General features: G+C 44.7%; 1 protein-coding gene across 2 annotated transcripts in view; it reads right to left on the bottom strand.

The window, feature by feature from the left end:
• Nucleotides 1-23,690, bottom strand: part of AGBL2 (AGBL carboxypeptidase 2) — a 66,049-nt gene extending 42,359 nt beyond the window's left edge. The window contains exons 1-9 of one of the 2 annotated variants that reach the window (XM_063438850.1): nt 23,647-23,690; nt 18,336-18,403; nt 17,274-17,337; nt 11,004-11,126; nt 9,799-9,984; nt 6,344-6,451; nt 5,933-6,083; nt 4,630-5,412; nt 3,456-3,615 (exon numbers count right to left, since the gene is read on the bottom strand). In XM_063438850.1, coding sequence (XP_063294920.1) covers nt 3,456-3,615; nt 4,630-5,412; nt 5,933-6,083; nt 6,344-6,451; nt 9,799-9,984; nt 11,004-11,126; nt 17,274-17,337; nt 18,336-18,371 — 1,611 coding nt within the window. In that variant the 5' untranslated portion in view covers nt 18,372-18,403; nt 23,647-23,690. Of the gene's footprint in view, nt 1-3,455; nt 3,616-4,629; nt 5,413-5,932; nt 6,084-6,343; nt 6,452-9,798; nt 9,985-11,003; nt 11,127-17,273; nt 17,338-18,335; nt 18,404-21,258; nt 21,290-23,646 lie in introns of those variants that run through there. The other variant, XM_063438851.1, reaches the window with a different exon arrangement.
• Nucleotides 23,691-23,731: the final 41 nt, after the last annotated feature.

The following is a 23,731-nucleotide window of genomic DNA, read 5'->3' as shown; positions in this document are numbered from 1 at the left end:
CCGTACCACCCTCAGACTAACGGTCTCTGTGAACGCTTTAATGGTACCCTAAAGCAATTGCTGCGGACCTTTACGGCGGAATACAGAGACTGGGAACGATTCTTGCCGCACCTCCTGTTCGCTTATCGGGAGGTACCGCAGGAATCCACAGGGTTCTCTCCCTTTAAACTGCTCTATGGACGGAGAGTACGAGGCCCTCTCGACCTCATCCGAGAGCACTGGGAGGGAGAGACAGAACATGAAGGTGTCCCCATCGTACCATATGTGCTGGGAATGCGGGACCGTATGGAACAGTTAGCCCGGATGGCACGGGACCATCTCCATGCGGCCCAGGGTCGTCAGAAACATTGGTACGATCAGGGCGCCCGCCAGAGAACGTTCCAAGTAGGCCAGAAGGTGCTGGTGCTTAGACCTGTTAAAGGGAATAAGCTCCAAACCTCCTGGCAGGGCCCTTACAAAGTGGTAGCACAGGTCTGTGACACCACCTATGTAATTGCCAGCAGCAAAGATGAAAGGATCCAGAAGTCCTTTCACGTAAACTTATTAAAAGAATATCAGGAAAGACCCGAGGATATAGCCGCCATATGTATCCCAGCCACTGAAGACCCTGACAGCTTACCCATACCCGACCTATTAGCTAACTCGGAACCTAAAACCCTGCTCAATACCATACAGCTAGGGGAGCGGTTAACCCCCGCAGAAAAGGGGCAGATCCGACAGTTGCTGACTGAGAAAGGGTTGACGTTTTCCCAGGAGCCCGGGTACACCCCCTTAGCAACTCACTATGTAGAGACCCCAGGACCCCTCTCCAACAAACTCCCTATAGGATACCTGAGGCAGTAAAAGAGGAGATGAGGAAGGAAATCCAAGAGATGTTAAGACTGGGGGTGATAGAGCCATCTGACAGTCCGTGGGCCTCACCTGTGGTCCTAGTTCCCAAAAAGGACGGAACCACCCGGTTCTGTGTCGATTATCGACGTCTCAATGACAGAACCGTGACAGATGCATATCCCATGCCCCGAGTAGACGAGCTATTAGATCGTATTGCCAGGGGACGTTATCTGACCACCATCGATTTGTGCAAAGGGTATTGGCAGATTCCCCTGGCCAAGGAGGCTATCCCTAAGTCGGCCTTTGTCACCCCATTTGGCTTGTACCAGTTCAAGGTCATGCCATTTGGGATGAAAAACGCCCCAGCTACATTTCAGCGCTTAGTGGACCGCCTCCTTGATGGCTTCCAGGATTTCGCTTGCGCGTACCTGGATGACATTGCGATTTATAGCAAAACCTGGGGAGAAAACTTGAGGCATGTAGAGGCCGTACTGGATCAGATTCGGGACGCAGGCTTGACTCTGAAACCAGAAAAGTGTAACTTCGGCATGGCCGAAGTCCAATACCTGGGACACCGGGTGGGATGTGGGAAACAGCGCCCAGAACCCGCTAAAGTTGAAGCTGTAGCTAACTGGACCACACCCCACACCAAGACGCAGGTCTTAGCATTTTTGGGGACGGCAGGATATTATAGGAAGTTTGTCCCTGACTATAGCGCCATCGCAAAACCCCTGACAGACTTAACCAAAAAGAACTTGCCTAGGATAGTCCTGTGGTCTCCCGCCTGTGAAACCGCCTTTCAAGCCCTAAAGAATGCTCTAATTCATGCACCTGTCCTGTCTGCCCCCGTCCCTAACAAAAGATTTGTCGTTCATACAGATGCATCCATGTATGGACTGGGGGCAGTTCTAAGCCAGGTCGGAGAAGATGGGGGCGAACACCCTGTCGCGTATCTCAGTAGAAAACTGTTACCTAGAGAAGTGAGTTATGCGGCAGTGGAAAAGGAATGCTTGGCCCTGGTCTGGGCACTAAAGAAACTCACCCCATATTTGTACGGACAAGAATTTACTCTAATCACCGACCATAACCCCCTGGTGTGGCTGAACAGAGTAGCTGGAGATAATGGACGTTTATTGAGATGGAGCCTAGCACTGCAACCCTATAATTTCTCCATTCAATACCGCCCTGGCAAGTTTAATGGGAACGCCGATGGTCTGTCCAGGCAAACAGAACTGTTGCCCTAACAATTGACCGGACAGCCCCAAGTTGACCCGAAAAGGATCAATCCGGGTCTGCCGGGGTGTTCCACAAAAGGGGAGCAGTGTAACAGAACTGCATCATCCCCTAAGCCCTGTGGACTAAGACAGTGAAATGCATGATAAAGCATCTGTTCGGTAGTTTAATTCGTTCCTTATCGGCAGATTTCTACCGAACACCGGACTGTTTTGATATAGCAAAAGCATGTTTTACCTTCCCAGCTTGTTCCCAGCCGTTCGCATCATTCAGCACGAACTCTGTGTGTAACATATAGGTGGCCGCCATTTCGGGACTTACACGTGTTCGCGGCCATCTTGCGCACGAACAGCGGTGTTTGCCTTCGAACGCATGGAACTAAAAACGGATACACAAACAGGCGAACACCGCTGAGACCTCCATGCGCCCAGAACTTCGTGCTGGAACTACTGAACGACGGGCCATTCGGTAGTTACACTTAATCGGCTATGGGGAATTCAGCAAACACGGAGATAGTTGTGGATGACAAGGATTTTGTATAATTTTAACAGGCGAACGGAGACCGACCGCAGGGCCAAAACTTGTGGAACTCTTTTCGGCTGGAAAATCCGTGCGGTCGGTCAAAACTTCAAACATCCATAACTCCCGAACCCCTCAACCGAATGGGCTGAAATTTGGACATATTGTTCTCCTAACCAAGACCAGCGGTGCTGGGCTTAAAGGTGTACCCCCTGTTTTTGGGGTACATCCAGAACTGGGGTAAAATATTGTACGTTATAATTATGTTATGTGTTTATCTGAGGGGAGGAGACGTGGGGGTGTTACCATGCGTATGATTGGTTATTTTCATCCTCCCCCTGGGAGTGTCCTGTGTGTACCTTATCCTAATAAAAAGCAGGCTGGGTGTTCCAGTCCTCAGTTCTTCTTGACCCTTCAAAACGTAGCCTTGTCTCGTTCTAGGAAGGGGATTATTTGGGAATGTTATTCTGCTCCTGTTACAGCTGAACCTGACTCTCGCTCTGGATATCGTGGATGGGATTATACCAGCTTTACTTCTCCATAGCAGCTTGCAGGGAAAAGGACGTCTCCAACGGCAGATACCCTCTCTCTACTTGGGTAGCCGTTACACTGGTGTCTGCATTATCCCTTTAAACATACAGTATATAAAGGCATAGCTATGACTAGCCTGTAGACCTTATAGTCTATGCCTTGTTCTCTAACCCGGCACTGTCACCATTATCTGTAAGTTTTATATCCTGCGTTAAAATAAGTTAGAACTTCATAATATAATAATGTCGGCCAATCAGCAGGTTCTGTTTGTACACAAGTCCGAGTACCCATCGTTTCAATGATAATGATTAATAAAATAAAATGGATACTCTGCTCTGTACCTTGTCAGGGGCATTTTTACTCAGCATTAGTGGGAACACTCTCTCATGAAGTTTTGTTTCTGGTGGACCCTTGTTGTTACAGCCATACATGAAGACATTGCTCCTACGACTGTGTCCATGGAAATCACAATACAGGAGAACTTCTCGTTCGGCTACGAGCCTGAATGGCAAAGAGAAACCGAAACAATGAAAAGCACTTTCATTTATTTCACACAATTAGCTGAGCTCAAATGTCAACATATTTAATGGAAACGAAATACAGTGAAAAACACTTACAATGGAAGTTTTTATATCGATAAATTCACTAAACTCCAAATTGTAGCTAATCGATATCTAAAAGGCAAAAATAGCTGATCTAGAAAATGTCCCCAACGTACCTTAAGACAAGGTTTGATTATTGCTGCCTGAGTTTTACCATTCGCTTCTCAATGTGTTACAGTTTGGAGTTTAGTGAATGAAACCCCGATGTATTGGGAACATTTTCAGTATTCTACCCCGGAGAAAGCTTTTCTAGACAGTTTTTTAGGAAATTTCTGCCCAAACCAAATTTTTTTATCAGCAATCTACAATTAGACAGACCTGACTGGATTTAGTTATTTGTTTTTTGGGGGGAAGGGAGGGGGTGGTGATTTATATTTTATTGATAGTTCAGCACAGAAAGAGTCGGTCTTTTGTTAATCATATCAAATAATCTGCACGTTTTGAGAAAACATAAAGCCTATAGTAAACAGACTAGAAAGGCAGCGTAAAGACAGCAAAATATATAATGGGTACAAATGGGCAATATTACCCCATTAACTTGAAATCTTTTTCATAAGTTAAAATGCTTTCAGTTCCTTTTTAATGTACCATGTGTTGCTGTCTCGGCCACAGCTGTGATAGGCAGCTTTGAGCCCAGTGTGTGGACCAGGGAGACCTCCCAGCTAGCTTTGTAGAAATTAATCTGGGCTCTGTTTAAGATGTTGTTCATTCAATAACATAGGGAGCATCACTAAAGAAGCAACGAGAGATAGAGTGGTCTCTGCTCTCCCTAACACAGAATCTCAAGGAATTGGACTCCTGCTCCTCAAAAAGATATGTATTTTAAAGATGGGCAGGCAATCTGGGGTTTAGTGTAAACAATGCAAGTTGCGGTCCATAAACACGTGGAAGGCTGCAGTTTAACAAACCTTACCGTTTAATCATGGTCTGCGTGTGCCAAATGCAGGGGAAGGAATCCTTCAGCATGCTTCTGTAGTTCCTGTTCAGGTCTCTCCCGGTTAAAGAGCAGCGATAATTTCCAACTATAACCCCATCAGGGTTCAGCATGGGGACTACCTTGAAGATAAATGTATCCCTCAAGAGCTCAGCGTCCGGAGAGTCACTCAGAAGAAAATCCAAGAAACCTTTCATCATCCAGGACCCGTTGGTCTCTCCAGGGTGGACTCTTGCCGTCACCACCACTGCTTTCTTCTTGGCAGCTGCCATAAGTTTTGAAGAGGGAGAAGTAATGGTGAGCAGATAGACTGTATTCCCGGCTAAGCTCCTACAGAGAGGTCGTAGCTTGCAATACTGAGAACGTATGGGGTCATTGGCCACACTGTGAAGATCCCTCTGTAGGTCTGAGTAAGTATATGGGTAACAGTGAGCAAAATAACAAGTGTCATCATCGTGTTGGAATTCGAAAGTCCACGTCAAACGATACAATGTGTTTCCATCTTGGATTCCTGAGCTCTTATAGTACTTTATGTCTTTGCCTTCTCTCCTCCAGCCTATGCCATTGAGCAAGGCTTCCTGTTCAGAATATAGTAAAGGCTTGAGGCCTGCATTGTATAGGCTGTTACTCTTCATCAAGTTGGTAATTGTGAATCGGTATGGTACACCTTTCCTCATGTTTTTCACCTGGAAGTAAAACCACTGGGTGTGTTTGCTAGTGTAGAGATCAGTGCGTAACGTTAGCTCATATTCATTTACCCCCCTGTACCAAGAGAACAAATAATAGGAATTATAATAAAAATAAAAACAAATAAAAAAATGGGAAGTGATACAAACCCCAAATCTCTTCATATGTTTTTACATTTACAGATTTTACATTCACAGATTTTGAAGCTTGTTAAAAATGATTTGCAAAATTACAGGTTTGGTAAATAAACCCCAAAATCACTTCTTTCTGACAATATTGGCCAATGACAGGAAACGTAGTAAACATCGAATATGCAAACATTACATTCTGCAGGTATAATTAATCTTGCAATGACTTATTAATGCATTTTTTACAGGTATAACACCAACAAATTCCACAGGATTATGTAATAGGTCATTAACCTAAATTCAATATTATTTTTAATTCTCAGCTCATGGGATGATTAATATAATGATATTATAGTAAAATAAACACAGTCTAATGGATTAAAAACAGACAGAGACAATTAAAGACACGATCTACGAAGAAGCTACACAAATCTGTTCTCATGCGACTTCTAAATACCGGTACTTACACTTTGATGGCTTTCTGAAGGTTCCCACTTTCAAATCGAGATTCAAACTGCAGGTCGTTGTTAGTCTGTGCATTAAAACTGGCGCAAGGTGCATTGGTGGCACAGGGGCGCCCCCGTGTCCGTGAACCAATGAAGTAGGATCCCTTATAAGCTGAAATGACATCAATGTGTTAATGAGCTACTCCGATCTATAATAATGCTTTCTACCAGACAGTCATGAAACTGAATTAAAACATCTTGATTAAAAAGCCATGTTTGCTGTCATAATGTGTCATTTGTATGTTTGATCTTCACAATCTAAACAAAGCCACACACAACCCAAAAGATCCCAACTATAATACACTAAACAGATTCCACATTACACATCATTATGGCTCTGTACAACATCTGTCTAGAAGTCATTGTGATTACCTTGTTTAATTTCATATACAACTTTTCCATTTCCATCGGAAGTTCCCTGAGGCATTTGTTCTTTCCCAGTGGCCTTGTAGAAAACCTCTGGGTCTGGTGGATCCCATTCTGAAGAAGGACACGACACAATACACACAATAAACTTATAAGTAAACAAATAATACAATCCAGTAGGCCTGTGTAAGTCCACGATCACGTAATATGCTGCCTTGAGAAACATGGCTAATCTGAAAACGCTAAGAACATTGTGAAACATCCCAGCTCCTGACATTCACATTATCCTTAGACTCCATCTATGTACAATTTTTGGCATCTCCCATTTCTTCTAAAAGCTGATTAGTTAAAGTGAATATGTCCCCCCAGAGAGTGTTTGGGACATGTGTGTAGAATGTAGGGGTAGGCACACTGCAATAGGAGTGTTAGTAGTAAGAGAGAATAGACCCACAACATGTAAGACATTTCATGACCTTCCTGGTTTTGACTCCTACACTGTATTTGCCTTTTTTAAAGAATGGAATACAGCAATTCATTTTTACAATATTTTGTTGTGGACTTTCACAATGAAACACAATTTACTCCAAGAGCAACAGGATCTTTTATATAAGTGAATCAATATTTGCACTTTTCTTGTTGAATTACACTTTATTACATGATTACAAGACTTTTGATGGGCTTTCAGAGAAAATAGTGTTCTATTCTAAGTGGTGTTCCATGGAGATGCTCTGTCCTTTTTAATATGTTCATGAGTAAAGTTGCTGAGATATGGCTTGTATTGGGTTTGTAGTACAGTGAGGGAAAAAAGTATTCGATCCCTTGCTGATTTTGAACGTTTTCCCACTAACAAAGAAATGATCAGTGTATAATTTTAATGGTAGGTGTAAGAGTGAGAGACAGAATCCGGAACAAAAAAAATATCCAGAAAAACACATGTCAAAAAAGTTATGAATTGATTTGCATGTCAATGAGTGAAATAAGTATTTGACCCCTTCGACTTAGTACTTGGTGGCAAAACCCTTGTTGGCAATCACAGAGGTCAGATGTTTCTTGTAGTTGGCCACCAGGTTTGCACACATCTCAGGAGGGATTTTGTCCCACTCCTCTTTGCAGATCCTTTCCAAGTCATTAAGATTTTGAGGCTGACGTTTGGCAACTCGAACCTTCAGCTCCCTCCACAGATTTTCTATGGGATTAAGGTCTGGAGACTGGCTAGGCCTTTCCAGGACCTTAATGTGCTTTTTCTTGAGCCACTCCTTTGTTGCCTTGGCTGTGTGTTTTGGGTCATTGTCATGCGGGAATACCCATCCATGACTAATTTTTAATGCCCTGGCTGAGGGAAGGAGGTTCTCACCCAAGATTTGACGGTACATGGCCCCGTCCTTCGTCCCTTTGATGCAGTGAAGTAGTCCTGTCCCCATAGCAGAAAAACACCCCCAAAGCATAATGTTTCCACCTCCATGTTTGACGGTGGGGATGATGTTCTTGGGGTCATAGGCAGCCTTCCTCCTCCATCAAACACGGCCAGTTGAGTTGATGCCAAAGTGCTTGATTTTGGTCTCATCTGACCACAACACTTTCACCCAGTTCTCCTCTGAATCATTCAGATGTTCATTGGCAAACCTCAGACGGACCTGTACATGTGCTTTCTTAAGCAGGGGGGCCTTGCGGGCGCTGCAGGACTTCAGTCCTTCATGGTGTAGTGCATTACCAATTGTTTTCTTAGTGACTATGGTCCCAGCTGCCTTGAGATCATTAACAAGATCCTCCTGTGTAGTTCTGGGCTGATTCCTCACCGTTCTCATGATCATAAAGTCCACGCGGTGAGATCTTGCATGGAGCACCAGACGAAGAGACATTGACAGTTATTTTGTGTTTCTTCCATTTGCGAATAATTGCACCAACTGTTGTCATCTTCTCACCAAGGTGCTTGGCGATGGTCTTGTAGCCCATTCCAGCCTTGTGTACGTCTACAATCTTGTTCCTGACATCCTTGGACAGCTCTTTGGTCTTGGCCATGGTGGAGAGTTTGGAATTTGATTGATTGCTTCTGTGAACAGGTGTCTTTATTACAAGTAACAAGCTGAGTTAAGAAGCACTCCCTTTAAGAGAGTGCTCCTAATCCCAGCTCGTTACCTATATAAAATACACTTGTGAGTCAGAAATCTTGCTGATTGATAGGGGATCAAATACTTATTTCACTCATTGACATGCAAATTAATTTATAACTTTTTTGACATGTGTTTTTCTTGTTATTCTGTCTCTCACTATTATAATACAGCTACCATTAAAATTATAGACTGATCATTTCTTTGTTAGTGGGCAAATGTTCAAAATCAGCAAGGGATCAAATACTTGTTTCCCTCACTGTATTTGATTATTTTATTTTCACGAAGGAATATACTGCTGTTTGCTCAACTACATACTGAACTACATAGAGTTCTAACCTCAACATCTGAGGAAAGGGATTTAGGGGTGATTATTTCAAATGACTTAAAGGTAGGCAGACAATGTAATAGAGCAGCAGGAAATGCTAGCAGAATGCTTAGTTGTATAGCGAGAGGTATTAGCAGTAGAAAGAGGGAAGTGCTCATGCCATTGTACAGAACACTGGTGAGACCTCACTTGGAGTACTGTACACAGTACTGGAGACCCTATCTTCAGAAGGATATTGATACCTTAGAGAGAGTTCAGAGAAGGGCTACTAAACTGGTTCATGGATTACAGGATAAAACTTACCAGGAAAGGTTAAAGGATCTTAACATGTATAGCTTGGAGGAAAGACGAGACAGGGAGTATATGATAGAAACATTTTAATACATAAAAAGAATCAACACAGTAAAGGAGGAGACTATATTTAAAAGAAGAAAAACTACCACAAAAAGAGGACCTAGTCTTAAATTAGAGGGACAAAGGTTTAAAAATAATATCAGGAAGTATTACTTTACTGAGAGGGTAGTGGATGCATGGAATAGCCTTCCAGCTGAAGTGGTAGAGGTTAACACAGTAAAGGAGTTTAAGCATGCGTGGGATAGGCATAAGGCTATCCTAGCTATAAGATGAGGCCAGGGACTAATGAAAGTATTTAGAAAATTGGGCAGACTAGATGGGCCGAATGGGTCTTATCTGCCGTCACATTCTATGTTTCTATGTTACTCCACACTGAGCAGTGTTTTTTTTTAGGCCACAGTAGCTGAATTAGAAAAAGAAAGTCTATATTTTCACTTCAGCTATCTGGGCATCTAATTTAAAATTACCTGGTCAATTCCTGAAAATTCACACTTTAATGAACCACCCTGATATTATGCAATTACAAAAATAGTCTGCAAACCAAAGCACCTGCAAACCAAAGCACCTTAATCAACAAATGGGAGAGTATAAAGTCCTTACAAATAGCACCGCTGGTTTGGAAACATCCTTTACAGGTTTACTGGTTTACTTTTACTGTACCAGGCTCTTACCAATATGGGTGATAGCTTCTTTGATAACATCGCATTCCTTTGGCCACCGTGGAGTTTGCACACCACTTTGTATGGAAGAATTAAATAAATCCCGGGGTTCTTTAAGCCGTGGGATGACCTGTCCTTCTTGGTTATCGAATACAATTTGTTTACTCTTAAAAAGGGATTCCTCCAGCAACAGAGAGTCTACAAGAAAAATACAGTCAATGCATTATACCAGAAAGTAATGTATTACATTTTATATCCCATAAAACCTCAGTAGGCAGTAGCCCTCGTAAACCTTACCGCTATATCAAAAGAAGGTCAAAGCATTAAAATGTTCATTTTTCTGATACATTTCCTAGTAATTTGGCTAGCACAGTGTCAATGTGATGAAATGTCATGCTCTTTAAAGTGATACAAAAAGTTATATTGGGATTACAGGTGCACTTAAAAAAGGTTGACATGCAAATAGGGTAAATATGAATAGACAGCAACATGAAGGTCTCCAGATGCCCAACATATATATTGATATACCATTCAAACAATTCACCAAATAAAGAAAAAGCTAATAAAAAAAAAGTAATGGATGGACTAAAGTAGCACTTCAAACACATACAGAATGCATTTTATTTCATTATTGAAATCAGAACTTTTATACATTAAACCGGCTCCACCTCCCACCTGCCAATCATGTTACTTCCTAGTTGTTTAGCTCAGTGAAGCTAAACTCAAGAAACAGAAAATATTTCAAGGCACATGTTTTGCAAAGAGTGTGATTGGAGAGCGACAGAAGGTCTGTACTGGGGAGGAAGGGGAGGGCTTGCAGTAGCTGCAGACACTGGATCTGCAGCTATTGCAAACCCCCACACAAAACATGAAAAACAAATTACCCATTTTATTAGAGTGTTCCTTTAATGGAAAATAAGAGTTTTTGATGAGAGGGGCACCATTTCATCCTTGGATACAGGCTCCCTAATGTCAGGGCTGCAAACTCATGCATACATTTTCACTTTACATTTTCTAAAATAACGGAACTGTTTATTCTGTATGACTACAAGCTATCTCCAAATGAAACACAATGTAAATAAATCCCCAACTCAGCCACCCAGATCACTTATTATGGACTGGTATTTGAAATTCCCTGGTCAGATTTCCTGCAATTGCAAATGTAGTAAATGCAAAGAGGTCTATAACATGCTAGTTATTCCGCCTGCCATACACACAAATTAGTTTTTTCTGATCCTCTAGAGAAGACTCCCGCTCGGAGTCGCTTTCAGCCTCCTCTGTGGGTCTGCGTTGTCGTGGAGCTGCCTTTAACAGGACACTGTCATCTTTAGCTTTCAGCCCTGCAGGAAAAACACAAATTACCCCTACTGTTATTTTGGTTAATCAAAAACAATTCAGATTTTTCTGTTTGCACAATAAGCTGGTGTTTTTTCATTTAGACCATTTAAAAAGTCAATCTCAATACTGCTGAAATGCACTTCAATAAGAATGAAGTTAAAAGCTTATTATTATTACAATTATTATTATTATTTACATAGTTCCAATGAATTCTTAAGCTGCTCAATTCCCACATTTTTTCCTAAACAGATCAGTTATAGATGACTTTAATCACTTTACAGATTTCTTGACCTAAATATAGATGCATTCTAAAGGACAACAGTGCAATCAATGCAGTTCTTCTGTATAATTTCATAAATGTCCTAATATAAAGTGGAGAGATGGGCACTAAGTGAAAGATCAAAAAAAGTAATCTTTGTTTTTTTAGGTGTACTCACACTACTGCTCCTGTTGGTGGTGTATGCAAGGTATATCTTGATTACAGCTGGACAGATCCTATCCTCTACAGTACACAGTTTCTCAGATAAGGCAACATGGATTATGAGTTATCTGTAAAATCTTGTCGCATGACCACAGATGTCTATTAAAATGTATATGCTGAGTTCAATGATGGTGTGGCAGATTTTGTTCACCATTACTCCCATGATGCTACGGACCAGTCCAGTGGTGGTGTGGCAGGTTTTGTTCACCATTACTCCCATGATGCTAATGACCAGTCCAGTGATGGTATGGCAGGTTTTATTTGCCATTACTCCCATGATGCTAATGATCAGTCCAGTGATGGTGTGGCATATTTTGTTCGCCATTAATCCCATGACGCTAATGATCAGTCCAGCGATGGTGTGGCAGATTTTGTTCGCCATTACTCCCATGATGCTAATGACCAGTCCAGTGATGGTGTGGCAGGTTTTCTTCGCCATTACTCCCATGATGCTAATGACCAGTCCAGTGATGGTGTGGCAGGTTTTGTTCACCATTACTCCCATGATGCTAATGACCAGTCCAGCGATGGTGTGGCAGATTTTGTTCGCCATTACTCCCATGATGCTAATGACCAGTCCAGTGGTGGTGTGACAGATTTTGTTCGCCATTACTCCCATGATGCTAATGACCAGTCCAGCGATGGTGGGACAGATTTTGTTCGCCATTACTCCCATGATGCTAATGACCAGTGCAGTGGTGGTGTGACAGATTTTGTTTGCCATTACTCCCATGATGCTAATGACCAGTCCAGCGATGGTGTGGCAGATTTTGTTCGCCATTACTCCCATGATGCTAATGACCAGTCCAGTGGTGGTGTGACAGATTTTGTTCGCCATTACTCCCATGATGCTAATGACCAGTGCAGTGGAGGTGTGGCAGGTTTTGTTCGCCATTACCCCCATGATGCTAATGGCCAGTCCAGTGGTGGTGTGGCAGGTTTTGTTCACCATTACTCCCATGATGCTAATGACCAGTCCAGTGATGGTATGGCAGGTTTTATTTGCCATTACTCCCATGATGCTAATGATCAGTCCAGTGATGGTGTGGCATATTTTGTTCGCCATTAATCCCATGACGCTAATGATCAGTCCAGCGATGGTGTGGCAGATTTTGTTCGCCATTACTCCCATGATGCTAATGACCAGTCCAGTGATGGTGTGGCAGGTTTTCTTCGCCATTACTCCCATGATGCTAATGACCAGTCCAGTGATGGTGTGGCAGGTTTTGTTCACCATTACTCCCATGATGCTAATGACCAGTCCAGCGATGGTGTGGCAGATTTTGTTCGCCATTACTCCCATGATGCTAATGACCAGTCCAGTGGTGGTGTGACAGATTTTGTTCGCCATTACTCCCATGATGCTAATGACCAGTCCAGCGATGGTGTGACAGATTTTGTTCGCCATTACTCCCATGATGCTAATGACCAGTGCAGTGGTGGTGTGAAAGATTTTGTTTGCCATTACTCCCATGATGCTAATGACCAGTGCAGTGGTGGTGTGACAGATTTTGTTTGCCATTACTCCCATGATGCTAATGACCAGTCCAGTGGTGGTGTGACAGATTTTGTTTGCCATTACTCCCATGATGCTAATGGCCAGTCCAGTAATGGTGTGACAGATTTTGTTTGCCATTACCCCCATGATGCTAATGACCAGTCCAGTGATGGTGTGACAGATTTTGTTTGCCATTGCTCCCATGATGCTAATGGCCAGTCCAGTGATGGTGTGACAGATTTTGTTCGCCATTACTCCCATGATGCTAATGACCAGTCCAGTGATGGTGTGACAGATTTTGTTTGCCATTACTCCCATGATGCTAATGACCAGTCCAGCGATGGTGTGACAGATTTTGTTTGCCATTGCTCCCATGATGCTAATGGTCAGTCCAGTGATGGTGTGGCAGATTTTGTTCGCCATTACTCCCATGATGCTATTGGCCAGTCCAGTGATGGTGTGACAGATTTTGTTCGCCATTACCCCCATGATGCTAATGGGCAGTCCAGTGATGGTGTGACAGATTTTGTTTGCCATTACCCCCTTGATGCTAATGACCAGTCCAGTGATGGTGTGGCAGGTTTTGTTTGCCATTACTCCCATGATGCTATTGGCCAGTCCAGCGATGGTGTGACAGATTTTGTTTGCCATTACTCCCATGATGCTAATGACCAGTCCAGTGATGGTGTGGCAGGTTTTGTTTGCCATTACCCCCATGATGCTAATGACCAGTCCAGTGATGGTGTGACAGGTTTTGTTTGCCATTACTCCCATGATGCTAATGGCCAGTCCAACGATGGTGTGACAGATTCTGTTCGCCATTACTCCCATGATGCTAATGACCAGTCCAGTGATGGTGTGGCAGGTTTTGTTTGCCATTACTCCCATGATGCTAATGACCAGTCCAGTGATGGTGTGGCAGGTTTTGTTTGCCATTACTCCCATGATGCTAATGGTCAGTCCAGTGATGGTGTGGCAGATTGTGTTCGCCATTACTCCCATGATGCTAATGACCAGTCCAGTGATGGTGTGGCAGATTTTGTTTGCCATTACTCCCATGATGCTAATGACCAGTCCAGTGATGGTGTGACAGATTTTGTTTGCCATTACCCCCATGATGCTAATGACCAGTCCAGTGATGGTGTGGCAGGTTTTGTTTGCCATTACTCCCATGATGCTAATGGCCAGTCCAACGATGGTGTGACAGATTCTGTTCGCCATTACTCCCATGATGCTAATGACCAGTCCAGTGATGGTGTGGCAGGTTTTGTTTGCCATTACTCCCATGATGCTAATGACCAGTCCAGTGATGATGTGGCAGGTTTTGTTTGCCATTACTCCCATGATGCTAATGACCAGTCCAGTGATGGTGTGGCAGGTTTTGTTTGCCATTACTCCCATGATGCTAATGGCCAGTCCAGCGATGGTGTGGCAGGTTTTGTTTGCCATTACTCCCATGATGCTAATGGCCAGTCCAGTGATGGTGTGGCAGGTTTTGTTTGCCATTACTCCCATGATGCTAATGGCCAGTCCAGCGATGGTGTGACAGATTCTGTTCGCCATTACTCCCATGATGCTAATGACCAGTCCAGTGATGGTGTGGCAGGTTTTGTTTGCCATTACTCCCATGATGCTAATGGCCAGTCCAGCGATGGTGTGACAGATTCTGTTCGCCATTACTCCCATGATGCTAATGGCCAGTCCAGTGATGGTGTGGCAGGTTTTGTTTGCCATTACTCCCATGATGCTAATGACCAGTCCAGTGATGGTGTGACAGATTCTGTTCGCCATTACTCCCATGATGCTAATGGCCAGTCCAACGATGGTGTGACAGATTCTGTTCGCCATTACTCCCATGATGCTAATGACCAGTCCAGTGATGGTGTGGCAGGTTTTGTTTGCCATTACTCCCATGATGCTAATGACCAGTCCAGTGATGATGTGGCAGGTTTTGTTTGCCATTACTCCCATGATGCTAATGACCAGTCCAGTGATGGTGTGGCAGGTTTTGTTTGCCATTACTCCCATGATGCTAATGGCCAGTCCAGCGATGGTGTGGCAGGTTTTGTTTGCCATTACTCCCATGATGCTAATGGCCAGTCCAGTGATGGTGTGGCAGGTTTTGTTTGCCATTACTCCCATGATGCTAATGGCCAGTCCAGCGATGGTGTGACAGATTCTGTTCGCCATTACTCCCATGATGCTAATGACCAGTCCAGTGATGGTGTGGCAGGTTTTGTTTGCCATTACTCCCATGATGCTAATGGCCAGTCCAGCGATGGTGTGACAGATTCTGTTCGCCATTACTCCCATGATGCTAATGGCCAGTCCAGTGATGGTGTGGCAGGTTTTGTTTGCCATTACTCCCATGATGCTAATGACCAGTCCAGTGATGGTGTGACAGATTCTGTTCGCCATTACTCCCATGATGCTAATGGCCAGTCCAACGATGGTGTGACAGATTCTGTTCGCCATTACTCCCATGATGCTAATGACCAGTCCAGTGATGGTGTGGCAGGTTTTGTTTGCCATTACTCCCATGATGCTAATGACCAGTCCAGTGATGATGTGGCAGGTTTTGTTTGCCATTACTCCCATGATGCTAATGACCAGTCCAGCGATGGTGTGGCAGGTTTTGTTTGCCATTACTCCCATGATGCTAATGGCCAGTCCAGTGATGGTGTGGCAGGTTTTGTTTGCCATTACTCCCATGATGCTAATGGCCAGTCCAACGATGGTGTGACAGATTCTGTTCGCCATTACTCCCATGATGCTAATGACCAGTCCAGTGATGGTGTGGCAGGTTTTGTTTGCCATTACTCCCATGATGCTAATGACCAGTCCAGTGATGATGTGGCAGGTTTTGTTTGCCATTACTCCCATGATGCTAATGACCAGTCCAGTGATGGTGTGGCAGGTTTTGTTTGCCATTACTCCCATGATGCTAATGGCCAGTCCAGCGATGGTGTGGCAGGTTTTGTTTGCCATTACTCCCATGATGCTAATGGCCAGTCCAGTGATGGTGTGGCAGGTTTTGTTTGCCATTACTCCCATGATGCTAATGGCCAGTCCAGCGATGGTGTGACAGATTCTGTTCGCCATTACTCCCATGATGCTAATGACCAGTCCAGTGATGGTGTGGCAGGTTTTGTTTGCCATTACTCCCATGATGCTAATGGCCAGTCCAGCGATGGTGTGACAGATTCTGTTCGCCATTACTCCCATGATGCTAATGGCCAGTCCAGTGATGGTGTGGCAGGTTTTGTTTGCCATTACTCCCACGATGCTAATGACCAGTCCAGTGATGGTGTGACAGATTCTGTTCGCCATTACTCCCATGATGCTAATGGCCAGTCCAACGATGGTGTGACAGATTCTGTTCGCCATTACTCCCATGATGCTAATGACCAGTCCAGTGATGGTGTGGCAGGTTTTGTTTGCCATTACTCCCATGATGCTAATGACCAGTCCAGTGATGATGTGGCAGGTTTTGTTTGCCATTACTCCCATGATGCTAATGACCAGTCCAGCGATGGTGTGGCAGGTTTTGTTTGCCATTACTCCCATGATGCTAATGACCAGTCCAGCGATGGTGTGGCAGGTTTTGTTTGCCATTACTCCCATGATGCTAATGGCCAGTCCAGTGATGGTGTGGCAGGTTTTGTTTGCCATTACTCCCATGATGCTAATGGCCAGTCCAGTGGTGGTGTGACAGATTTTGTTCGCCATTACTCCCATGATGCTAATGGCCAGTCCAGCGATGGTGTGGCAGGTTTTGTTTGCCATTACTCCCATGATGCTAATGGCCAGTCCAGTGATGGTGTGGCAGGTTTTGTTTGCCATTACTCCCATGATGCTAATGGCCAGTCCAGTGATGGTGTGGCAGGTTTTGTTTGCCATTACTCCCATGATGCTAATGACCAGTCCAGTGATGGTGTGGCAGGTTTTGTTTGCCATTACTCCCATGATGAAGCTATATGACTGCAGCATTTAGCACGCCAAAAGGAAACGGTCATTTGGGTTAGTTAACAGTAAATCAAAACTAAATAACGTGTCATTTAGACAAATGCTTTGTAATTAATGTGGATAGGTTTTTAACCATTTATATCAGCATTTCCATTTCCACACAAAGGATTGGAGCTTTTTTTTTTTTTTTTAACATAGCCTTACCTCTAAAGTAACCATAATACTGAAGGTGGTGACGCATAAAATTTTCATAAGGGTCTGTGAACCTCTGAAACAGAAATAAGATAAAAAAAAATTGTTTTCTCATATTACAATTCACAAAACTATAATAGTAAGGTACTTATTCAATAAACAGTGAATGTAATGAATCAGAAACCACCAAGTGATGACTGATCTATGCAGTTTCCACTCTGTATACTTTCTTCATCAATCTCTTTGGCATGGTTTATATAGAATAAAGCTACTGGTATTATAATAGCACTGACTGAGGCTTTTCATTCCCCAGGAGGGAAAATATTTATTTTATGGGTTGGGCAACCGACACTAACTCAGTTACCTGGTTAATAAAAGTCCAAAGAACGCTATAAACATGCGATCAGTATCTCCTGGAGTCAAGTGATTTGCATGGGAGTATAACATATAACTTAGCTCATGGCCTGCCAGATTTGGGGTAGACACAAGTTGTTGGCTAAGCAAATTAATAGTCAAAGTACATGAACCAAACACCCATTAATTCACCTAAATAGTTGTTTTCACATAACCTAAAGAGATCCATAGATTATTATACGTGGTATGTACAAACATAATGATAATGGGCCCAGAAAGTCCTGTATGGTGCAACCACGCATTTTGCATATCAGATTGGATTTAGTACTATTTTAGGGTGTTGGAGGCCACTTGATGAAAGAAAGAGACACTTGGGCTTTGAGTCCTTTTTTTTGTCAAACCAAATACAAACATCAAAAGACCCATCGTTTCCTAGCAACATAATCATTATGATAAGCTGTAGTAATGATGGTGCGTGGTGTGTCCCTTTAAACATTTAAGTACATAATCTCCACAGCACCCTATTAATACAAGTGATGTTGAGGACATAACACTCTAAAACTTTCCACACCTTGATACATCTCTTGCATAAATTTGGAGATTCTTCTCTAACAAGACCATTATTATATAGTGGGATGACATCTTCCAATGGTAGGACGTTTTAGCGAACACTGAGGACTAATGTTTGTTAATGAAATGTAAATGTATTTATTTACATACCACAGGTTCCAGGTCTGTCTGCAAAGCAGGACACATGCCAATTCCTTATCTGAGTTGAAGATGTATTGCTAAAAATACAAAAGACAGGATAAAAAGGGGAACATGGTGTTATCTTAGCCAGAAGCAGCGACTGAATTTTCCAACTCCATTTAAAAGTTTTTTTTTAATTCTTTATTTTTTTTTTTTTGTGCACGGTTAAACACAGTACAACCCGTGTGGCCATAACAGCCCCACTGGAGTAACGTTTAACATATTGATACACATATCTGCATAACATTCATGGGTAGTAGAGAAACATCATGTGGTATCTGCTATCTTTGCACATTTTTATAGTATTGTTACAATCAAGCTTGAGAGGCTCTTGGAAATAATACCCAACTAAACACTTGGTGTCTCTTGTATGATTATCGGTTATATTTGGTAGGGTGCATGTCTCTGTGCTGGCATGGTGCAAACCGTGGGTGTTGATAGCGCTAGCGAGAGTTTCACGGAGGGTTAGCCCGTGGGTGCCCCCGTGTAGCTGCCAGTCGTTTGGTGCGGTTATGTGTGTCGCACGGTCCATGCCTATCGTCCTGTGTGTTTGGTGAGCTATAGAGGGACATGGAAAAATACAAAGGAGGAAGAACTAGAGAGAGATAGGGAACTCCTAATCTCTACTCCAGATCGACCTAAGCTGGAAACCCCTACCTCGCTGGAATGCTAAAACTTAACCTTTAATAAAGTAGAATTAAATAATGCAAACACTTATAGAAAAAATGTGTATAATAGTGATAACAGTGAAAACAAAAAATAAATAATAAATGAAAAAATAAAAATAAGGAGTGGTGCCTATATAGCTGTGGTAATGGACAATTACACCAATGGAAAAAATCAAATTGTTGTCCTTTGTAACCACCTAAAGGTCGAAATCTAAAGTCAAAACTAGTCACTGATCGTTCTCATATCCTAAAAAGGAAAAATCTGTATAGGAGTGCTAAAAAGTAGCTCATCAGCTACAATGTTGCACAGTTAACTAGTAACACTGTGAATAACATCATGTAGCCAAAGCATGCCGAGACTCCCATATATGATAAAATACAGGAATCCCCCCCCCCCCCACCTAAAGCGGGGAAATGGTCTAAATAAACTGGAAAAAGAGCGCCAAATAAAAGATTCTAACTCCAGTAAAGGTTGAACTAGAAAAAGAAAAACGCCAAATGATTCTGACTCCAGTAATGCCCTCCCAGCAAACCTCCAAGAACTGTAGAGAACTATCGATCAGTGCAAATAAACTAGGCTGACTAAAGTGAACGAAACCTGGAACCACTCCTGACTAGACTACCTAACGTACGTTTCAGCGCTTTAAAATGCGCCTTCGTCAGAGGTGAAGCCTATAGAGGGACATGCCCTTTCCTAGTTGGGTTGTCGTCTGAGGGAATGTACTAGTAAGTCAGTGTGAGGTTTGCAGGTCCCTTTCCCTGTGAACTCCATTTAAAAGTTATAAGTTATGTCAAAGTCTAGTATACACCCATTTCAAGCTGGTTAATTTAATGCTATGCTGAAAGTTAGGTAAAACTTCAAGTCTGTTTCGTTGATTGCTAAAGTACGTAGATAAACATTATATTTAATATTAGGCCCACTATAGGCACCCAGACCACTTCAGGTCAATGAAGTGGTCTTGGTGCCAGGTTCCTCTAGTTTTAACCCTGCAGCTGAAAACATAGCAATTTCAGAGAAACTGCTATGTTTCACTAAGGGTTAATCCAGCCTCTAGTGGCTGTCTCACTGACAGCCGCTAGAGGCGCTTCCGCAATTTTCACTGTGAAAATCACAGTGAGAAGACGCTGGACGTCCGGCTGTTTGAATGTGCACTCGGATTTGATGTCGGCAAGGGAGAAAGGTAAGTGGCTGAAGGGGTTTTAACCCCTTCAGTCCAGGGGGAGTGGGGCCCTGAGGGTGGGGGGGGACCTAATGACCCTATAGTGCCAGGAAAACTAGTTATTTTTCCTGGCACTATAGTGCTATGTATAGACCTATACCTAGATCAGCTCTAAGTTCAGTACTGAGTTGGGAAATTTAATAATAATCTTACACGTAGCAGGCTTAATAGCCAAAAGTCAACTGTTTGCAGTTTGTCCTAAAATGTGAAATTTGCTTTGAACTGCTGACAGTGAAGACTTTTGTGAATAATTCTGTTTTGATTTCTCTTGGCACTGTTACTTATTTTCGTTTTAATTATCCAAATTCTAGTCACTGTATATACAAACAAATCAGAAACAAAAAAGCAGAACCTGACCCAACAAAATTAGAACATTCATTGTTATCCTCAAGCAACACACTGTCTGCCGACCAAATACACATTTTCTATACAGACCAACATAATCTTAATGGCATAATCTTAAGGATGATGGTCCTGGCACTCAAGTTTAATCCAGTGGGCAGATTTATTAGAGCACAATAGAAACAATGTGAGGATTGGCCAACCTCAGGCACGATTGCACCCTGGGATCCAGGAGAATGCGGTATCCATATTGGTAATTATAGTCTTAATGATGTCCTCTAGTCATCTTCTAAAGTCAGAATCTACAAAACCATTGAGGCATCCGAAGGCTACCAGCAAATTACACATTCAGCAGTTTGTGTCCACAACGTCATCCTTTGTTCGTCTTAATATTTATGTCTGGGCTCTCCTACTCCTCTTTGCCATCCTACTGAGAACAAATTCTCAATACATATCTTACCATTTCTGTTCCAACTCTCCACTCTTGTGTCACTATGAAGCTTTTTCATTATTTCATTCACAATACCCAACCTACACTAACATCAGTGCACACCTTGAGACTTCTGTACCACCTTGTCTTTTTGTCTGCTAACCAATGTCGTCCAGGTTGGACAAAACAGACATTGTCAATGTGGAAATGTTAACTCAGCACAAGTACTGCACCTTATTGTTTTCCAGCTCTGTGAAACCTCTAAAGCACTTTAGCTTGTTGAAGAGTTTTATGTGTGAAGAGGGTGTCCTCTTTTTTGCATTTTACAAAAAGCGCAGATTTCAATAGAAATAGGAAATAGAATGGACCTTGTAACACTGTCAGATAGACAGTCAGCCCTGTTTCTTCCTGGTTGTTTAACTCACTGGGCTGAATTAGGAAGACTGTGATTGGACAGCCACATAAAGTCTGGGCGGGGTTAGAAGGGGAGGGCTTACAAAAACTGCAGACAAGAGATCTGCAGCTTTTGCAAGCTGTTTTTAAATATACACCCGATTACAAAATGCATAATTAAGTGGATGCAAGAGTAATAACCCTCTTTAGTGACAGTAACTCCTGGGAATGCCACCAAAAGTGACAGTAATTCCTGGGATAACCCCCGAATGTGACTGCAAATCCTAGTAATGTACCCAGAAGTGACAGTAATTCCTGTAACTGTCCCCCAGATGTACAATTGTCACTGGGGACAGTGCACCCTCTTTTAATAAATCATGCCTGTCTGCCCATCACATCCCTAGCCCCCGATCCCTAGCCCCCCAAAACTCCCGCCATCCCCATCCCTATCCTCAATGTCTCCTCCCCCATTCCTATCACCCCATGTCTCCCCCCCATCCCTAGCCCTCCCATGTCTCCCCCATCCCTAGTCCTCCCATGTCTCCCCCATCCCTAGTCCTCCAATGTCTCCCTCCCATCCCTAGCCCCCACGTCTCCCCTCATCCCTAGCCCCCCATCCCTAGCCCCCCACGTCTCCCCCCATCCCTAGCCCTCCCATGTCTCCCCCCCATCCCTAGCCCCCCATGTCTCCCCCTCATCCCTAGCCCGCCCATGTCTCCCACCCATCCCTAGCCCCCCATGTTTCCCCAATCCCTAGCCCTCCCATGTCTCCCCCCCATCCCTAGCCCTCCCATGCCTCCCCCCCATCCCTAGCCCTCCCATGCCTGCCCCATCGCTAGCCCCCCATGTCTCCCCCATCCCTAGCCCTCCCATGCCCGCCCCTATACCCCTAGCACCCCATGTCTCCCCCATCCCTAGCCCTCCCATGTCTCCCCCCATCCCTAGTCCCCCATGTCTCCCCAATCCCTAGCCCTCCCATGTCTCCCCCCCATCCCTAGCCCTCCCATGTCTCCCCCCCATCCCTAGCCCTCCCATGCCTGCCCCATCCCTAGCCCCCCATGTCTCCCCCATCCCTAGCCCCCCATGTCTCCCCAATCCCTAGCCCTCCAATGTCTCCCTCCCATCCCTAGCCCCCCACGTCTCCCCTCATCCCTAGCCCCCCATCCCTAGCCCCCCACGTCTCCCCCCATCCCTAGCCCTCCCATGTCTCCCCCCATCCCTAGCCCCCCATGTCTCCCCCTCATCCCTAGCCCGCCCATGTCTCCCACCCATCCCTAGCCCCCCATGTTTCCCCAATCCCTAGCCCTCCCATGTCTCCCCCCCATCCCTAGCCCTCCCATGCCTCCCCCCCATCCCTAGCCCTCCCATGCCTGCCCCATCGCTAGCCCCCCATGTCTCCCCCATCCCTAGCCCTCCCATGCCCGCCCCTATACCCCTAGCACCCCATGTCTCCCCCATCCCTAGCCCTCCCATGTCTCCCCCCATCCCTAGCCCCCCATGTCTCCCCAATCCCTAGCCCTCCCATGTCTCCCCCCCATCCCTAGCCCTCCCATGTCTCCCCCCCCATCCCTAGCCCTCCCATGCCTGCCCCATCCCTAGCCCCCCATGTCTCCCCAATCCCTAGCCCTCCCATGTGTCCCCCCATCCCTAGCCCTCCCATGCCTGCCCCATCCCTAGCCCCCCATGTCTCCCCCATCCCTACCCCTATACCCCTAGCCCCCCATGTCTCCCCCCCATCCCTAGCCCCCCATGTCTCCCCAATCCCTAGCCCTCCCATGTCTCCCCCCCATCCCTAGCCCTCCCATGCCTGCCCCATCCTTAGCCCCCCATGTCTCCCCCATCCCTAGCCCTCCCATGTCTCCCCCCCCCCATCCCTAGCCCTCCCATGCCTGCCCCATCCCTAGCCCCCCATGCCTGCCCCTATACCCCTAGCCCCCCATGTCTCCCCCCCCATCCCTAGCCCCCCATGTCTCCCCCCCATCCCTAGCTCTCCCATGTCTCCCCCCCATCCCTAGCTCTCCCATGTCTCCCCCCCATCCCTAGTCCTCCCATGTCTCCCCCATTCCTAGTCCTCCCATGTCTCCCCCCATCCCTAGTCCTCCCATGTCTCCCCCCATCCCTAGTCCTCCCATGTCTCCCCCCATCCCTAGTCCTCCCATATCTCCCCCCATCCCTAACCCTCCCATGCCCCCTATACCCCTAGCCCCCAATCCCTATAATATTCTCACCAGAAGTCTCCAAGTTCCTCTCGCTCCTCCCAATTAAACTCTTAGCGGTAACCAGGCAACGCCAGTCACGTGACGCCCCTCTGCA

This window comes from Pelobates fuscus, chromosome 12, assembly GCF_036172605.1.
Source record: "Pelobates fuscus isolate aPelFus1 chromosome 12, aPelFus1.pri, whole genome shotgun sequence".
NCBI lineage: Eukaryota > Metazoa > Chordata > Amphibia > Anura > Pelobatidae > Pelobates > Pelobates fuscus.
This window is presented reverse-complemented; position numbering and strand designations above follow the sequence as displayed.